At 33.6% G+C, this 18224-nt stretch overlaps 1 protein-coding gene across 3 annotated transcripts in view; it reads right to left on the reverse strand.

Annotated features, from left to right (window-relative positions):
* Positions 1 to 18224, reverse strand: part of TSC22D1 (TSC22 domain family member 1) — a 127377-nt gene that overhangs the window by 80163 nt on the left and 28990 nt on the right. The window contains exons 2-3 of one of the 3 annotated variants that reach the window (XR_001158564.3): positions 15307 to 15476; positions 12650 to 14392 (exon numbers count right to left, since the gene is read on the reverse strand). The exons of 1 other annotated variant lie outside the window; for it this stretch is intronic. Coding sequence is in view for 1 of the 2 variants with exons in the window: in XM_076009427.1 (XP_075865542.1) it covers positions 15389 to 15476 (88 nt within the window). In the remaining variant the exon portion in view is untranslated. Of the gene's footprint in view, positions 1 to 12649; positions 15477 to 18224 lie in introns of those variants that run through there. One more of the 3 variants, XM_076009427.1, reaches the window with a different exon arrangement.

Consider the following 18224-nt stretch of genomic DNA (forward strand, 5'->3'; position numbering starts at 1 on the left):
CAGTAAAAATACTCTCTAAGATACCATAATGATACATGACATGCATTTAGCAGAACTCACAGAACTATATGACACAAAAGTAAACCTCAATATAAACTATGGACTTTAATGTATCAAAATTGGTTCACTAATTACAACAAATGTAATGCAAGTAATGCAAGATGTTAATGAGGGAAACTGCAGAGGGAAAGGAAGGGGCATTAATAGCTGTACTGAGATTAAGAAGAATAAGAGTAAAATAGTTCAGGGTCAGACATATTAATTTTTTTTTTTAACTTATCCAAGTGGATATCAAGACTGGAGCTTTGAGAAGGTAACTGGGGTGGTTAACAAAAGAAAAAAATATTAAGCCATGGGAGTGGATAAGGCCATCTAAGTGTAAAGGGAAAAGCAGTTAAGGAAAAACTTCAAGGACTGAGCTTTGAAGTACATTCTTGGTTGCATAAAATAGTGAGAGCAGCAGCAACTAAAAGGTAAAGACTGGGAGGAAAATCAGAAGTGCATGGACTTACAGAAGTAAAAAAGTGGGTATTGTCAGAAGGTAGGAGTGTTTGACTACACTGAATTCTGTTAAAAGGTCAAGTTAAGAAGGAGCAAGTGTCCACTGGATTTGGCAATGGGGAGTCCTGTCATGACTTTTACAAGAGCATTCATACTGGTATTAGAAGCAACAGCAGAATGGAATAGACTGAAAAGTAAACAAAATGTGAAAACTTCTGACAATGTAGACACAAATCTTGGTAATAAAAGTGAGCAGAGGTTGCAGAAATTAGACTATGGGGAAAGGGTCAAGGTGGTTTCCTTAAGATGACATATGAAAGCACAATTAGATACTCATGGGAATGATCTAGAAGAGAAAAAGACATGCTAATAGAGGAAAGAGAAAAAAATACTAAAGGCACAAAATCTTTAACAACATATAAGAGATCTAGGCTCTAGAGAACAATGAAAAAAAGTCTTTGAAAAAAGACTTTTGAGAGTATGAGAGTAGAAGCATCTTAACATTTCCAACGCTTGGAAAGATGCATGAAATTTGGTAGGTAGATGCTCAATAAAGATCAAATTAAATAACTATAGTGGTTTAGAAAGCTCCTTAGAAGAGCAACAGACTCCTAAGTGCTAGAATTCAAACTAAATTAAAGGCAAACTCAAACATTTTAAAAATGCATACTGATGTCCAGTTTCCAGTTCAACAAGTAAGGTTGTCACCTCTGCCCACACAACAAAAAAGCTGAACTGGGAATCAACAACTCTCCTTAGATCCATAAGAGAACTGAAGTCATAGATCAAACTGCTGCTCCCAAAACTGAAGAAATAAGCAAATACAAAAAAATCACAGTTTATCAGAAGCAGAAACCACTGCTAGAGCCAACAACTGGTAGAAAAACTTAAAGGATAATTAATTGCTAGAGTCTGAGTGTGGATTAGCTATTAGCTTCATGGATAAACACTTCTGGCAAATCACACCTCCATGATGTTTAACTCCAGAAGTCCCATTCGGTTCTCAGGGCAAAAAAAGAGAAAGGAGGGGAAAAGTAACCATGTTCAAATATCCCCAGAGCATTTTGTCATCCTTAGCAAAGCCTGTAAGGAAAACTATTTAATCAGAGGCCAACTAGCATGGGTTATATACCAAAGCCTAACTAAATGAAGGAAGGGAAATACCCAACTCCACAAGGGCTCTCTAGCTTTCCTGTCCCACCAAAGGGAGGAAAATGGTAAGAAGCATTTGTGAAGGTGAAAGCCCAGGGGCACTGTCCCACTAAAAATCTAAGACCTAACCATAATACTACAGACTACTTCTCCCCCACATCATACCACCACACCAACAGGGCTTCTGCATAAAAACAAGGAATTACAGCTGAAAGAATGGCAAGACTCAGGCTCTATTTAAAAAGGAGTCTCTAGAGAAACCCAAAGACAACAGAGTAGATAAAATCAAATCCTTTTCCTATAGGACACTATAGGAAATCTTAGCCTCTGACACCTATAGTAAACAGTAAACACAGACAGACTAAACCTTAGCCAGATCAACACAAAACCTCACACTACTAAAGGCCTACTGATCTTAGTTTCTTTCACCCAATATATCATATCTAGCTTTTGACCAAAAAAAAAAAAAAACACAAAAAACTTACAGGCATGCTAAAAGGTTAAAAAAAAAAAAGTCTGACAATATAAAACAAGCATCAAAATCAGATTCAGATATGACAGATATTTTCTCATTATTAGGCCCTACAATTTTAAATAACCACTAATACACTAAGGGCTCTAAAGGAAAAAGTAAAGAACATGCCAATGTAATGTGAACTAAGAGATGAAAACTCTAAGACAGGCCAGGCATAGTGGCTCACACCTATAATCCCAGCACTTTGGGAGGCCAAGGTGGGAGGATCACTTGAGGCCAGGAGTTTAAGTCCAGGCTGGGCAACTTAGCAAAACTCCGTTTCTACAAAACATTTTTAAAATTAGCACACATTTGTAGTCCTAGCTACTTGGGAGGCTGAGGGAGGAGGACTGCTTGAGACCAGGAGTTGGAATTACTATACAACAAGCTATGGTCACATCACTGCATTTTAGTATGGGTGACAGAGCAAGATTCTGCCTCAAAAAAATGTAAGAATCAAAAGGAAATGATAAAAATAAAAAACACAGTTAATGTAAATGAAGAATGCACTTGACAGGATCATCAGTAGATAGGACATGGCCTAAGAAAGAATCAGCAACCTTAAAGATATGTCCATAGAGGCTGGGCACAGTGGCTCACACCTGTACTCCTAGCCCTGTGGGACACTAAAGCGGGAGGATTGCTCAAGGTCAGGAGGTCAGGAGTTCGAAACTAGCCTGAGCAAGAGTGAGACCCCCATCTCTACTAAAATTACAAAGAAATTAATTGGCCAACTAAAAATACACAGAAAAAATTAGCCAGGCATGGTGGCGCATGCCTGTAGTCCCAGCTACTCGGGAGGCTGAGGCAGGAGGATCACTTGAGCCCAGGAGGTTGCCGTGAGCAAGGCTGATGCCACGGTACTCTAGCCCAGGCAACAGAGTGAGACTCTGTCTCACACACACACAAAAAAAGTTCTTCTGAGACAAGGAAAATAATCTAGATCAGAGATCTACACAAAGAAAGAAAAAGCATTAGAGAGGAATAGAAGGTAAAACAAAACTTTTATTTAAGAAAATTTTAATTGACCTAACATATAAGATTGTTCAAAATAATGACAGCAACAATATATTAGATGATTACATTTTACAGAAAAGTAAAATGAAGAATAGCAATGTTCTAAGGGATGGGAGGGAGGAACTACAAAAAGTCTTGTTAAAAGGTACCTACACTAGCCACGAAGCATCATTAAGTGTTACTTGAAGACATGGATAAGTATATACTGCATTGCAAACTCTAGGGGAAAAACTAAAACGAATCTTTAAAAAAGCATACTTGATATACTAAGGGAAGAGAAAAAATAGAATTATATAAAATATTCAATTAATACCAGAAAAGACAAAAAAGTGGAAAGCAAAATAAATGTTTAAAAGGGCAATGAAGGCAATGAATAGAAAATTGACAAACAAGATAGACAAGACAGATATTAATCCAACTATATCAATGATCACTTTAAGGCTGGGCGCAGTGGCTCATGTCTGTAATCCTAGCTCTCTGGAAGGCCGAGGCAGGTGGATCACTCAAGGTCAGGAGTTCGAAACCAGTCTAAGCAAGAGCAAGACCCTGTCTCTACTAAAAATAGAAAGAAATTAATTGACCAACTAAAAATATATAGAAAAACTTAGACGGGCATGGTGGTGCATGCCTGTAGTCCCAGCTACTTAGGAGGCTGAGGCAGGAGGATCGCTTAAGCCCAGGAGTTTGAGGTTGCTGTGAGCTAGGCTGACGCCACACCACTCTAGCCCGGGCAATAGAGTGAGTGAGACTGTCTCAAAAAAAAAAAAAAAAATCACTTTAAATATGAACAGTTTAAATGACCAATTAAAAGTCAGAAACTATCAAAGTGGATTAAAAAAAAATAAAGGACCCAACTATATGCTGTCTACAAGAAACCCACTTTACATACAAAAACACATACAAATTGAAAGTAAAGGGATAAGGCCAGGCGTGGTGGCTCACGCCTATAATCCTAACACTCTCAGAGGCCGAGGCAGAAGGATAGCTCAAGGTCAGGAGTTCAAGACCAGCCTGAGCAAGAGTGATACCCTGTCTCTACTAAAAATAGAAAGAAATTAATTGGCCAACTAAAAATATATAGAAAAAATTAGCTGGGCATGGTAATGTATGCTTGTAGTCCCAGCTACTAAGGAGGCTGAGGTAGAAGGTTTGCTTGAGCACAGAAGTCTGAGGTTGCTGTGAGATAGGCTGATGCCAGGGCAACAGAGTGAGACTGTCTCAAAAAAAAAAAAAAAAAAAAAAAAGTGAAGGGATAGAGACAGATATACCATGCTAACACTAATAAAAAGAAAGCAGGAATCACTACATTAATTTCAGACAAAGCAGACTTCAGAACAAGGAAAATTATCACAGAGAAAGAGGAGTATTAATCATTATAAAGGAATCAATACTGTAAGAAGACATAACCATCTTTAATAAGTATATCCCTAACAATAGAGCATCAAAATATGTGAGGCAAGAACTGACAGAAATGTATACAGAAACAGATAAATCCATTATTATAGTTAAAGACTTAAACACCCCTCTATCAGGAAGTTCCAGATCCAGCAGGCAGAAAATATTGAGGACATAACTGAACTGAACAGCACCATCAACCAACCATAGCTAACTGACATCTATAGACTACTTCATCCAACAACAAAATACAAATCCATCTCAAGCTTACATGAACATTCACTATGATAGACCATATTCTGGGCAAAAAACAACAAAAACCACATAATAACAAATGTAAAATAATACAAACCATGCTTTTTACCACAATAGAATTAAAATAGAAATCAGTAATACATAACAAATATTTACAGGTAACTAAAAAACCCCAACATACTTAAATATTTTAAAACACTTCTAAATATCACATGAGTTAAAGTCTCAAGAGAAATTTCAAAATATTTCAAACTAAATGAAAATAAAAATATAATTTTCAAAATTTTTGAAATACAACAAAGTGTTTAATGAGACATGTACAGCAATGAATGCATATATCAGAAAAAAATAAAAACCCAAAATTGGTAATCTAAACTCCCACCTTAGGAAATCTAGAGACAAACAACATAAACCTAAAGCGAACAGAAGAAAAATATATATATATATATATCAGAAATCAATGAAACTGAAAGCAGTAAAAAAACAGGAAAAAAAAATCAACAAAATCAAAATCTAGTTCTCTAATCAATAAAATTGATAAACATCTGGCAAGGCTAATAAAAGACATAAAAAATACCACAAATGAAAGACCTGCCATCACTACTAATCCCATTAAAAGTATAATAGTCTTATAAGCAACTGTATCCCACAAAATTGAGAACTTAGATAAAATGGACCAATTCCTTAAATGATACAATTTACAAAAAAAAAACTCACACAAGAACAGATAAAATGAATAAGTCAAATCTATTAAAGATATTGAGTCAATAATTAATAATCTTCCCAAACAGAAAACACTAGGCCCATTAAATATTTGGCAGAACTCACTGTCAAATATTTAATGAAATGATACCAACTCTCTACAATTTCTTGAAGTTGAAACAGGGAACAATTCCTAAGTCATTCTATGAGGCCAGTATCAGCCCAATACCAAAATTAAAGACAATACAAGAAAATTACAAACCAACATCTCTCATGAACAATGATGTAAAAGTTCTTGATGAAATATATGCAAATCAAATCTGATAATGTATAAAAAGAATTCTACATCATGACAAGTACAATTTATTCCATGGATGCAAGGCTGGTCTGACATTCAAAAATCAACTAATATAATTCACTACATTAACATGCTAAAGAAAAATCACCTGATCATATCAATAAATGCAGAAAAACCACTTGACAAAATCCAACATCCACTCACAATTAAAAACTGAACAAGGCCGGGCGCTGTGGCTCACGCCTGTAATCCTAGCTCTTGGGAGGCCGAGGCGGGCGGATTGCTCAAGGTCAGGAGTTCAAAACCAGCCTGAGCAAGAGCGAGACCCCGTCTCTACTATAAATAGAAAGAAATTAATTGGCCAACTGATATATATATATAAAATTAGCCGGGCATGGTGGCGCATGCCTGTAGTCCCAGCTACTCAGGAGGCTGAGGCAGAAGGATCACTCAAGCCCAGGAGTTTGAGGTTGCTGTGAGCTAGGCTGACGCCACGGCACTCACTCTAGCCTGGACAACAAAGTGAGACTCTGTCTCAAAAAAAAAAAAAAAAAAAAAAAAAACTGAACAAATCAGGAAGAAAGTGTCAACATGATAAAGAATATCTACAAAAAACCTACAGATATCATCATACTTCAATGGTGAAAAACTAGATGCTTCCCCCCAACACTGGAAACAGGACAAGATGTCTCCTGTCACTATTCCTACTCAACATTATACTAGAAAGTCCTTGCTAGCTCAATAAGCAAAGGACAAGAAAGGTATAGAGACTGAAAAGGAATAAATAAAACTTTGTTCACAAATAACATGTCTGTTTATGGTGAAAATCCCTAGGAATCAATGAAAAAACTCCTGCCAACTAATAAGTGACTATAGCAAAGCTATAGGATACAAAGTTAGTATACAAAAGTCAATTGCTTTTGTATATACCAGCAGTGAACAATTAGGATTTGAAATTAAAAACACAGTATAATATACATTAACACCAAAAAAAAATGAAATACTTAGGTATAAATCTAATAAAATATAATCTAAGATCTATATGAAGAAAAAACTAAAAAAATGCTAATGAAAAATCAAAGATTTGAATAAATGAAGAAATATTCTGTTTATGGATAGAAAGATTCAATATTAAGATGCCAGTTCTTCCTAACTTGATCTTTAGAATTCAATGCAATCCCAATCAAAATCTCATCAAGTTATTTTATGGATACACATAAACTGATTTTAAAGTCTATATGGAAAAGTAAGAGATCCAGAATGCTCAGCAAAATACTGAAGAACAAAATCAGAGGACTTAAACTACCCAAACTTCAAGACTTTCTGAAAAGCTTCAGTGTTCAAGATAGTATGGTACTGGCAAAAGAACAGATCAGTGGAATGGAACAGAGAGCCCAGAGGCAGAACCACATGAATACAGTCAACCAACTTTTGAAAAAGGAGCAAAGGCAATCAGTAGAGAAAGAATAGTCTTCAACAAATGGTACTGGAACAACTAGACATCACATGTCCCCTTCCTAAACAAACAAAAAAAAGATAAAAGAAAAAAATCTAAACACAAACCTTATACCTTTCACAAAAATTAACTCAAAATCATAAGCCATAGATCTAAATGTAAAACAAAACTATTAATGAAAAGAAGGGAAAAAACACATTTGTAAAGAAAACACAGGAGAAAATCTAGGTGACACTGGATTTGACAATGAATTTTTAGATATACCACCAAAATCATCACCCACTGAAGAAAAAATAATAAGGCCAACTTTATTAAATTTTCACTTCCGCAAAAGACACTATTAGCAGAATGAAAAGACAAGCCACAGTCTGAGAGAAAATATGTGCCAAACACATACCTGATAAAGGACTGGTATCCAAAATATACCAAGAACTCTTAAAACTAAACAAGAAACCTAATTATAAAATTGGATAAAAAATTTGAGCAGGTATCGCAGATTTGAAAGGATGTTCAACATCATTAGGGAACTGTAAATTAAAACAATGAAATACCACCACACACTCTTTAGAGTGGCTACAATCAAACACTGACAACAGCAAATGTTGTTGGGAATGTGGAGCAGGAGAAATCATTCACTGCTGGTGGGAATTCAAAATGGCACAACCACTTTGTTAGATACTTTGGCAGTCTCTGTATTACAAAGCTAAGCCTAGGCTTACCATATGATCCAGCAATCAATCAAATAGGAAGAGCACAGGACATTTCTAGGGCACTTAAAAACTATTTCCTATTATACTGTAATATGAATACATGACATGTATTTCCTAGAACCCATAAAACTATATGACACAAAGTGTGAACCCTAATGTAAACTATGGACTTTAGTTAATAATGTATCAATACTGGTTCATCAGTTGTAACAAATGTACCACATCAGCTGACTTTAATTGGGGAAGCTGAAAAAGAAAAAAAAAAACAGTACCACACTAATGCAAGATGGTAATAGGGAAAACCATGTGAGAGAAAAGGAGCTAAATGGGAACTCTGCTTTCATTGATCAATTAATCTATAAACCTAAAACTACTCTTTTTAAAGTCTATTAAAAACTGCACACTAAGTAAAATAACACTTTTTTTCCTACTTTTGACTCTGAGGTTCTAAATGAAATTTTCCTGAGAATATGTATTCTTTTGGCAAAAATATTTGGCAATGGTCTAATAAATTCTTTAGATCAACAGATCTGCTTTCAAATGCCATCTTTATTGCTTATGATTACATACTGTTGGCAGACTTTGTAACCTCTGAGCTTCAGCATCTTTATGTGTAAAATGGAAAAATGATCACCTTCCATTTTCACAGGGTAGCTAAGCTCAATTAGATAAATGTATGTAAAGCACCTTGCAAAGGTGCAGAGTAGGCATATAAATGTTTGCTCTTATTTTCCCCCAAATTCTTTCTAAGTCAGCTAAGACACAATACACCCTCTTCTCAACCAGTGTTTCTCAGAGGTACTTGTACCCTTAGATGTACATGTAATCGTGAAATAGATACCTCATGTCTTCCTGGAGCTCATTTTAAGATTTGATGGGGGAAAAGCTCAATGTTTTAAATGGTAATTAAAAATACTGTTATTCCAAAACAATGTTGCAATAGCAGAGTGTTTGCACTATATTTCAAGATGCAACATAAAAAAACTATGCTTGCATTAGAACTTAGGCCACTTTCTCAAGACTTCCAGGGTTACTTCTTCACCATCTTCTGCCATATGGTATATTTCCCAAATTTTTCCACTACTTTAAATTATGTTACTAAACACAAGTTTATTTTCTTCTCAATGCCAGTCACATGGCAATAGTCGGGCTCCAAAAGGCTTGCTTACCCTTAAATTAGTCAAGTACAACCTGAAAAACAACATTTTATATTACACAAATCATTTAAGATAGACTTTATAGTTAATTTAAGTCAGAGTTAAGCAAACCAAAAGTAACTTAAATGGAGATTGCCCTTTTGTATCTATGATTTCCCAAGGTTCTTAATAGAGTTGAGTAAATTTCCACTTTCATAAAACAGACTATTAGCCTGATTTTTAGAAACAAAATATTTTGCATATCACTGTATTATTTCTCTGCCTAGGAGAATCTCAATATGCATAAAATTAAGCACCCACTTTACTGGATATAAATGTAAGAACAAAGTGGTATGAGATTCCAGGGCCAGTCACAACATAAGGCCATGTGTAGCAACAGCCCAGGGAGCACACATCTGTAATGTGTTGGTTCCGTGACACACACTAAAAGAAACTGAATTATGTTCAGAGAGTGTCTACAAAACCTTTTAGGACCTCAAAACCATGCCACATGAACAAGAGTTAAGAACATGGGGATTAATCTGCAGAAAACTTGGGTTAATCCCTATCAATTCCGATAGGGAATTAATAATTATCTCAAAAACTGTCCTACCTGAAAGGGATCAGATACATTCTGTTGTCCAGAACAAAGATCAACAGAAGAGGTAGTACAGGGGTACCTATCTCTGAGCTGGTAGTCAAGAGACTTGAGTCCCAAAGATAATTTGTTTAAAAACAGTGTGATACTAGAAATGTATGTGGTATTCCTGAACATCAATTATATGTAAAATGAGGGTGCTAAACTAGAAAATTATAAGGTAATTTTCAAATAAAAAATGGCATAAGAGCAATTCTGGATCAACTTCTTAATATAAGAGCATCCTGAACATGGAAGCAGCAATTCACATCAACATTATCATTAACATAAAGGGGAAAGTGAATTAACAGCAAATTATTTTAAGTAAAAGCCAAATGTTCACAAGCAGTTCTTATAAAAAGAATTCAAAAATATGATGGAAAGATTGTTTTCTACATTATCCTCTGAGTATACTAGTAATTCTAGAAAAAAAAAATCCTAATCCATGTCCTATCTTATCCATATTCAATATTGCACTTTCCTTTGTTTCGAGATATACTAAGTAACATACTCATACTAACACTCAACTCTTTGAACCTACTTAACATTCCTTAGAAAATAGCACTTTCCTGTCAATGATTTTATATAATAGGCAACATTTCTTGATCTTTAATAACAGATTCTTGAGTTATAGTGTTTATAAAATTCCTTGAATTAATTTCTCAAGCCAAAATAAAAGTTAAGCTGTTTTCTAATTTCTAGGTATATCACTTAATAAAAACAGGCATCCACAGCCAAAATAAAAGTAATAATATCATGAAATACATACTCAACTTTCCATGCAAACTATAATATTTTTGTAGTGCTTAGGTTTGAGAAATACTAAGTTAAATATGGATCATAAACACTAAAAGAGCAAGGGTAGGGGATAACTCAGAATATCAGAGGCTACATACACCAAGGGTAGAATGTTTGTGAATATGTTTCTAAATGAACTTCAAAGCCATATGAAAACAAATTTGTGGTTTATCAATTTCTCTCCTCTGGGAGAGTTTGAAGAAATATTGTTTTCCTAATACTACATCCATCTGAAAACCCAAGGGTATCTGTTGTAGTTTACTTTATCATTACAGCGAACATATTTTGAACTTTTTTCTACCTATGCCATACCTTACCTCTTGAGCAGAGATCCCTTTGTTCATAATTCCTGAAAACTCCGATGCATACTTCAAAGTTCCCTAACATTTTTACTGCAGTGATCTAATTACCTTCGATGTACACGCTGTCAGGAAAAAATCCCCAGAGCACCTATGTGCTTATTTTTCAAACATGAATCTTTTACCATTTTAGAATTAAATTAATATAAAATCTTTTAAAATGGGAAACAAAAATACCTGAATAAAAATAAAGAAATTGTTTAGGACATCTAAGCACTGATGTTTTGCTCAACTGTTTTAATACAGTAAAGGAAAATAAGACCTGTGTACATATTTACAATAGGCTGTAAAGTCAGTACTTTGCAGTCACACTGATTGTGATATTTACTTTTTTAAAACAGAAGCTACCCAAAAAGCCCTTTGTTTCCTCACTAAAAAACAATCAAAACAGACATTTATACTATAGTTAATGTAATCAATGCTGGTGAAACCATAAGCCTATGTTCTTATACCTCAAAGATAAAATGGTAAGCCAAGCTCATCATTCCGTAACATTTTTATTTTGAAGGCTATTGGTGATGTAAGGAAGAGTTCATGTTTAAAAAAACTACCAATTTAAAATTCATTTCACCATTATTCTTGCAGTATTTTTCAAATTTCCAGTCCTGGATATTTTTTAACCCCCAACCCCACACTTCTATATACATACAAAAATAGCTTTTAAGTTGACACTCAAGTAAAATACAGCCTTCCAATGAAATATGCTTTTAATAGCTTTAATACTAAAACCAAAATTTTGTTCACAGACCCTTTACTAATTTTTTTCCAAACTTACCATGTTAATTCAGCTTCCTTTTCTCCACTACCAATGCAATAGCTATTCTAAATTATAACTTCCTTTTATAATTCTTATTTTTTCAGAGTATAATTTCTTTGTAGAACCAAATTATTTCATTTTAACCCACAGGTTGTCATTAATTCAATTTTTACTTCTGTCCTAGGACCCCATCTTAATGTTTATTTTTAATTTTTGGAGTCCAGTTCTTATATAACTTTTCTTCAAATTCATAAGGAATCCTCTTGCTTCTAGCAGGTCCTGCATAGAAAAGGCAAATTTCTCCTGTTGCTTCAATTTAGTAAGTTTATGTAGCTGTAAAGACAGGAATCATTAAAACTAAATTTTACTCTTTTCCATGCTGTCTTGATAAGGTTAAAAGTCTTAAGAGACTCTGAAGTCAAGGTTTCTCCTACAGTTACAAGCAGAACACCAAAATACAAAACCTTTTTCTTCTCTTGTTAACAGTTCTCGTGAACAAGGTAGAGTTCTCCAATCAGCCATTATTTTCAAATGTTCTTTTTCTGGGTAAAGGAACTGTAAGAGCTTATATTTTGATCAATCTAACTTTAAAAGATTTGACCAAATTACTCCTGACATTTACAATATTAAGTCAAGAGAGTTTTAATGGCTTGCAAAACTGACATACAAAAATTACATCTAAAAAGATCTAATTCTGAAAACAAAGCTAAGATAACGCTAATCAGGAAAATGCAAAAACAAACTAATAGATCTCCTATTTCATACATTCACTAGGGACCCCATGAAGAATCATTTTAACAGTTTAAAGAAAGTATTTTTTCTCAAAAAAATTATAGAGAATAGAATATATATTTATAAGGACTCAGAGGAAGACATATAAAATTAAAATACACTTTAAAATACGGTTGCAGTTTTCACTTTCTACTCCTGAAACAGAAATAAGCCATTTTTCAGTAAGTGCATTTTTTCATGGAGAAAATATTTATTAGTTTTCAATTGATCACATAATACAATATTATACAATTAGTCATTCTAGAAAAAAATAATTATATTAATATTCATAAAATAAACACTGAAAAATATAGGACTGCATATTATGACAAGAAATATAAAAAAAACTCTGAACGGAAAATGCATCAAAATAAAACTTTAAATAAACAAATCAGTTCACATTAATATACAAAAAGTTTCACTTAAATAGTGTTTAGTGGCATGAGATGAATAGAAATGCACTTACATTTCTTTTGTACACTTTAAGGAACAGAGCTAAAATTTAATCAAGGCATGAGATTAAGAGATTAAATCACTTTTCATCTTCAAAGCTGAAACAAAAAGCTAATAATCTCACAGGCCATAAACTGGTTTGTGCTATGAGTCAAAGAACTCAACTAACTTAATTTCTAAGCAAATTTCACTTTCAGTTCCCTGAGTTCTTTCTACAATGTTGAGTAGTTGTTTTTTAATTTATATGTATTTATAAACCAACTGTCTTATTAACATTTAATAAAAACAAGTCAGGAATAAAAAGCTGTATAATTTTTTGGAATTCAGAGCTCTCTGGGGAAATTTCAGTTCAAATTGATCTTTTAAACTTACTTAAGTACTAACAAGAATTTATTTATAATTAATGAGGAAAAAAACAGTATTCATAGATAGCCAAGAGAGACTAAAAGGCCATTCTAGCAAATGTGGCTTCTAAAATCTCTGAGATTCCTAAAACATTTTAGTTGTTTCCATAACAATAAATCTATAATTTCAATTCTTAAAATTTATACCAAAGGAAACAAACTGGCAGCATCAGATGACTTTAAAATTTTTCTTTAATAGCTTTTGACTGACCAGTTAATAGATACTAGAGAGAGAAATCGAAACATTTTGATAACTATTTCTATCAATAGCTTGGATAACTATTCTGCAATACTTATTCACACTTACAGGATTACTCTAATACTAACTGCCTTTGCTCTATAAACTACTTTGTGACAGTATCATTCAAATTTTAGTATGCCTTAAGTGCAGAAAATACTTCAAGTTTACTATTTATTACTTTAGAAGACAAAGCTACTTTGATCTCAAAAGATGTCTCTTGTACTTCTCTACTAGCATTGATTGATTTGACAAATAATAAGCCTAAAGACAAGCAAAGATGAGCTAAAACAGTATATAGTAATATTAAAAGTAATTCTGGAATTATTTCACCCTTTATTTACTAGTTCCTTTCAGTGTCAGGCAACAAAAACCTATTTCATTAAGTGTTTTGGACTTCCTATACTACTACAGATTAAAAAAAAGTCTGCCTACTTCATTAAGGCGATTTTCAATCTCACAAATCTTTTTAAGTGAAATAGATACAGAGAGCTGCTTTTAAAAGAAAGGAGTCTCTCAAGCTTCCTCTATTTCAGTCTTCTGAATAGAAAGGAATATTTTCATGGCCATGTAAAATTCCAATCTGAAAAGATTATTTCATTATTTGAGCCTTTCCATTTTCAGACCAAGAGTAAACCAGAGTAAATCTTAAAGTTTATAAATGACAAGATCAGGTGGCTCGCTCATCCTTGTGTCTTCTAGACATATTGCATGGATCCATTCACCACTGCCTTCCAAACTGCAGGTGCTGGCATGTGTGAGAGATATCATCCATGAAGGCTCTGCTAGAAGAATTCCTTTTGCTGAAGAAGTATGATGTTTTACCAGTTGAAAGAAATCTGGGCAATTAGAGAACAAATAAACCGGTCTCCCATTATCAAGATACCTGGAGTCACAGAAGGAATCCACCAAGGAAAAATGAAAACTTGCCAAAGTCAACAAGTTCACATTCTACCCACTGTAGATGATAAGAACTTCCTGCAATCAAATCCTACCACTGGCATCAAAGAAACTAAGAGAAAACTATCTTAATCTTAATGCCATGGGAAAAATCTAGGAAAAGGCTCTTTTGCCAAAAATAGTATCATTCCTAGGGACTATAATACTACTTTTGAGTATATTAACCATAGCTTTCAGGGATATTACATCCTGAAACTTATATTCATTCACATTTATTTTATTAAAGAATGAAGCCTAGATTTGACAGTAAAACCATAACAGTACTATCAATGTATCTTTTAAAAGATCTAATATGAAGTCCTAACATTTAAGGTAGGAAAAAGACCAAAAAGTTCTCACTAACAGGGTAGGATAACACCTGGACATCTGACTGCATAAATTAGATTCCAAATGTCCAGCTTGCCCAAAGATGAAATACAGAAAGCTTTTAAATTACTGGAATATAAAAGAACACTTAGAAGTCCACTAATACCATAAAGGCCAAAACTGGTAAATATTCCCTTTTTAAAATTCCTGTGGACTACACAGGCATTCAGCAGATCATGTGCCCCAAACCATCCACTGCTTAATTATCTGGAGAGAAAATTAAATAAACTTTAAGATCTCTTTTTTGAATGGGCACTAGTTAGCATTCTTAGAAAAGTAAACTAGTTAGCATTCTTAGAAAAGTAAACAGATTGCAGCCCCACCTGGTTCTTATATGAACCCAAGGAGTTTACAAACAGAATTAAATGGGCAATGGAAGGACACTCCAATCTATAAATAAACCAAGTAAATAATGGAAAGCACCCACTTGTTTATTATCCTTTCCCACTCTCTCCAGAAGCTGGATATTCTGCCTCCAAGGGTTCAGTGGAGAAAGTGGACCCCTGACGTCAAAAGCTCTCCGTGGTCTTGGCTGTATCTGTGGTTCTAGGATCACTCCTTGCACCTCTGGTAGGAGAGAAGCACTGAAATAGAGAGCTGAATATAGATTTAAGAAAAAATTCTTATTAAGAAATTACATTCTCTGGTCATTTGATTTTGTAATGGCTTATCCTCAGGATAAAAAGGAGCTACCTTTGGGCATACTTTCTTTAGCGTCTTCCTAATTTGAATTTTAGAAGTCTGTCACCACAAATGACTAAATCCTCAGTAACTATTAAGAAGGGACCTGTACTGATCTGAGCCATAACACAATCTGTGACAAACCACTCAACTTCGAGTGGAAGACCAAGTCAAAAAATAATAAATTGTAACTGGGAACAAGATCATAGTTGTCTTAAAGGGACAGGGAAAAGGCACTCAGCCTCAGATATATCAAATGAGGAGTCCCAGTTAATTCTTCTATCAAAGAGAAGATGATGAATTGAAAAGCAGAAACAGAAAAATCAAGTATATTAACAGGAATGCTACTAAACTTTGGGAATGTCTAAGAAGCTGAATTTGTTCTTGGTTTTCAAGTCCTTGTTAATTTAAAGAATTAATCACACTATAGCCCAAATATAATAACAATATAAAACAAAACCTGCATTTCATAAAAGTTACGACTACTATCACTGAAAAGGTTTACTACTTAAGTACTCACTCATCTTTAAAATTGGGAAAGCAGAACAGTGGACATAAGTAATACAGACTCAAAATCTTTTTTAAAATGAATAATCATTTTGTTTTGGGTAAAGAAGGACCAAGAATAATCATTAATGGCTACAATGTAGAAATTAAAGCAGCAGGACATATCCAAATAATAGATGATGACAAAGGTACTAGAAAATAGTTAGCTTTATTATAGGAATAAGGTAAATAAGAGAAGGAAGTTCAAAGCACATAGCATCTGATCAAGGAAAAGCTGAAAGGAGAATAAGATAGGCAGATATATATTTAAAGTTTTAGGGACTGCATGATAAATTTTAACAGTGTTGCCTTTGGAAAACAGATCAATTATACTTTGTGGTACAGAGTGATACATCCCTATTAAATTTCAAATCTTATTCTAAATATAAAGGTGCTACATATCCCTGTTCTATGGAATATAGTCAGTCACAGTGTCCTATTTCTGGGACATGTTAGATTTTGGGATAAATTAAGAAAAAAATGTCATCAGATAATCTCCCTCTCACACCAACTGGTTATCACAGGGGTTCCTTACCTGTTAGTGGAACGAGGATTGTGCTCTCTTGTTCTCTATCAATCAACCAACAAAGGTTATAGCCTCAGCACTAAGAAGGTAGCAACCAACCAAAGTTAGTATTTTAATGCTTTCACTTCCTCCTGGCTCTGTCAGCCAGTTTGGAAACATATCAAAAGCTGAAAAGGAATGGTTATTCCATTACCTAACAACATTTAGACTAAATATTTTTAAAAGCCTGAAGATGAAAAGAATGAGCTAACCCTTCTGGTTAGAAATATATCCAATTCTTTACAAATGAGAAATGAAAACAGTTTGGCCTAAGAAAAGAAAACCTATGAATTTAACTATCAAATCTATCATTTCCAAAAATTAAAAGAAATGAAAAAAGAAATCTGGAAGAAGTCAAGGAAGTGAAATTGCCATCTAACAAGAGGTATTAAACAAATAACTATTAATGTACTTTATGTGTCCAAGTGGTAGCTACTTTTTCATTTTAAGTGTCCAATAGATTTTAAGTCCTAAAGTCTTTTAGTTTTGAGGAGACTGTATTTAGATCAGTAGGCTAAAAAAAGTAATTTACAGTATAAGCACATTGAGGAGGTATATGAGGAATGGTAAGAGAAAAGGAGCACAAATTAGGAAAAAGATCTAAATACAGAATAGTTCAAGAAATGCAATCTAATTACATATTTTGAAAGCCCAAAAAACCCAAATAGATTAATGAACTATTCCACAGCTGGAGCTTTTAAAGAGTGGCTATTTAATAGAGAAGAAGGGCTTAAAATTAGTACAGAGCTATCTTAGATACATTTTCATTGTACCTACTGATGCAAATAGGTACTACAAAAGTAATTTAAAAATTATTTATTAAACAATCATCCCCTAGTCTTTTCCAATCAATTTCCTTGACAAATCATTCTTTTTCATGTTTAATAATATCTCAGTATAAACCATGAAAATTATCTAAGATTTCCAAATTAATGGAATTTAAGTAAAACTTTGAAACAGTTAAAAACATTTAAAAATTATAAATAGGATATGATTTTCCAAATTTCCCAGTTTTCCTTCAGTTCTTGAATACTGATCAGTAATAACATATAGCTGAGTGAAAATACAGGCAATAAGAAAGAGGTTCATTTTGAAATAGAACATACACTTGGTATAATTTTTTTTTTTTAAGTTTACAGGCCCACTTCACTTTGGAAAATGAAAAACAACCCCTAAGAAATCATATATCTTGCTCAGATTAATATTGGGTTAAATTCAGAATTTCTCCTTCAGGAGAAGCTTTAAGTTAAACACCTCCAAACCACTGGTTTATTTATCAACACACCACAGAATATATATTAAAAATACAACAAGCTTAGATTTAAAAAACCAAATGTCTTTAAGTCAGGTTACATGGCAAGTTAACTATGAGAGTGGCTGGATAAATGGATCCATTTATAAACTCCCAAGTCAGAATACTTTCAGAATATAATTTCTTTATTTTGACTGAAGAACCAAAATATACATACTCAGAAATGACTAAACAGATTTCTCTAAATAGAAATTATTTTGAAATCATTGAGGGAAGCTGGTGTCCCTCTTGCTATAAGAGT

This window comes from Microcebus murinus, chromosome 13 (assembly GCF_040939455.1).
Source record: "Microcebus murinus isolate Inina chromosome 13, M.murinus_Inina_mat1.0, whole genome shotgun sequence".
Lineage (NCBI taxonomy): Eukaryota > Metazoa > Chordata > Mammalia > Primates > Cheirogaleidae > Microcebus > Microcebus murinus.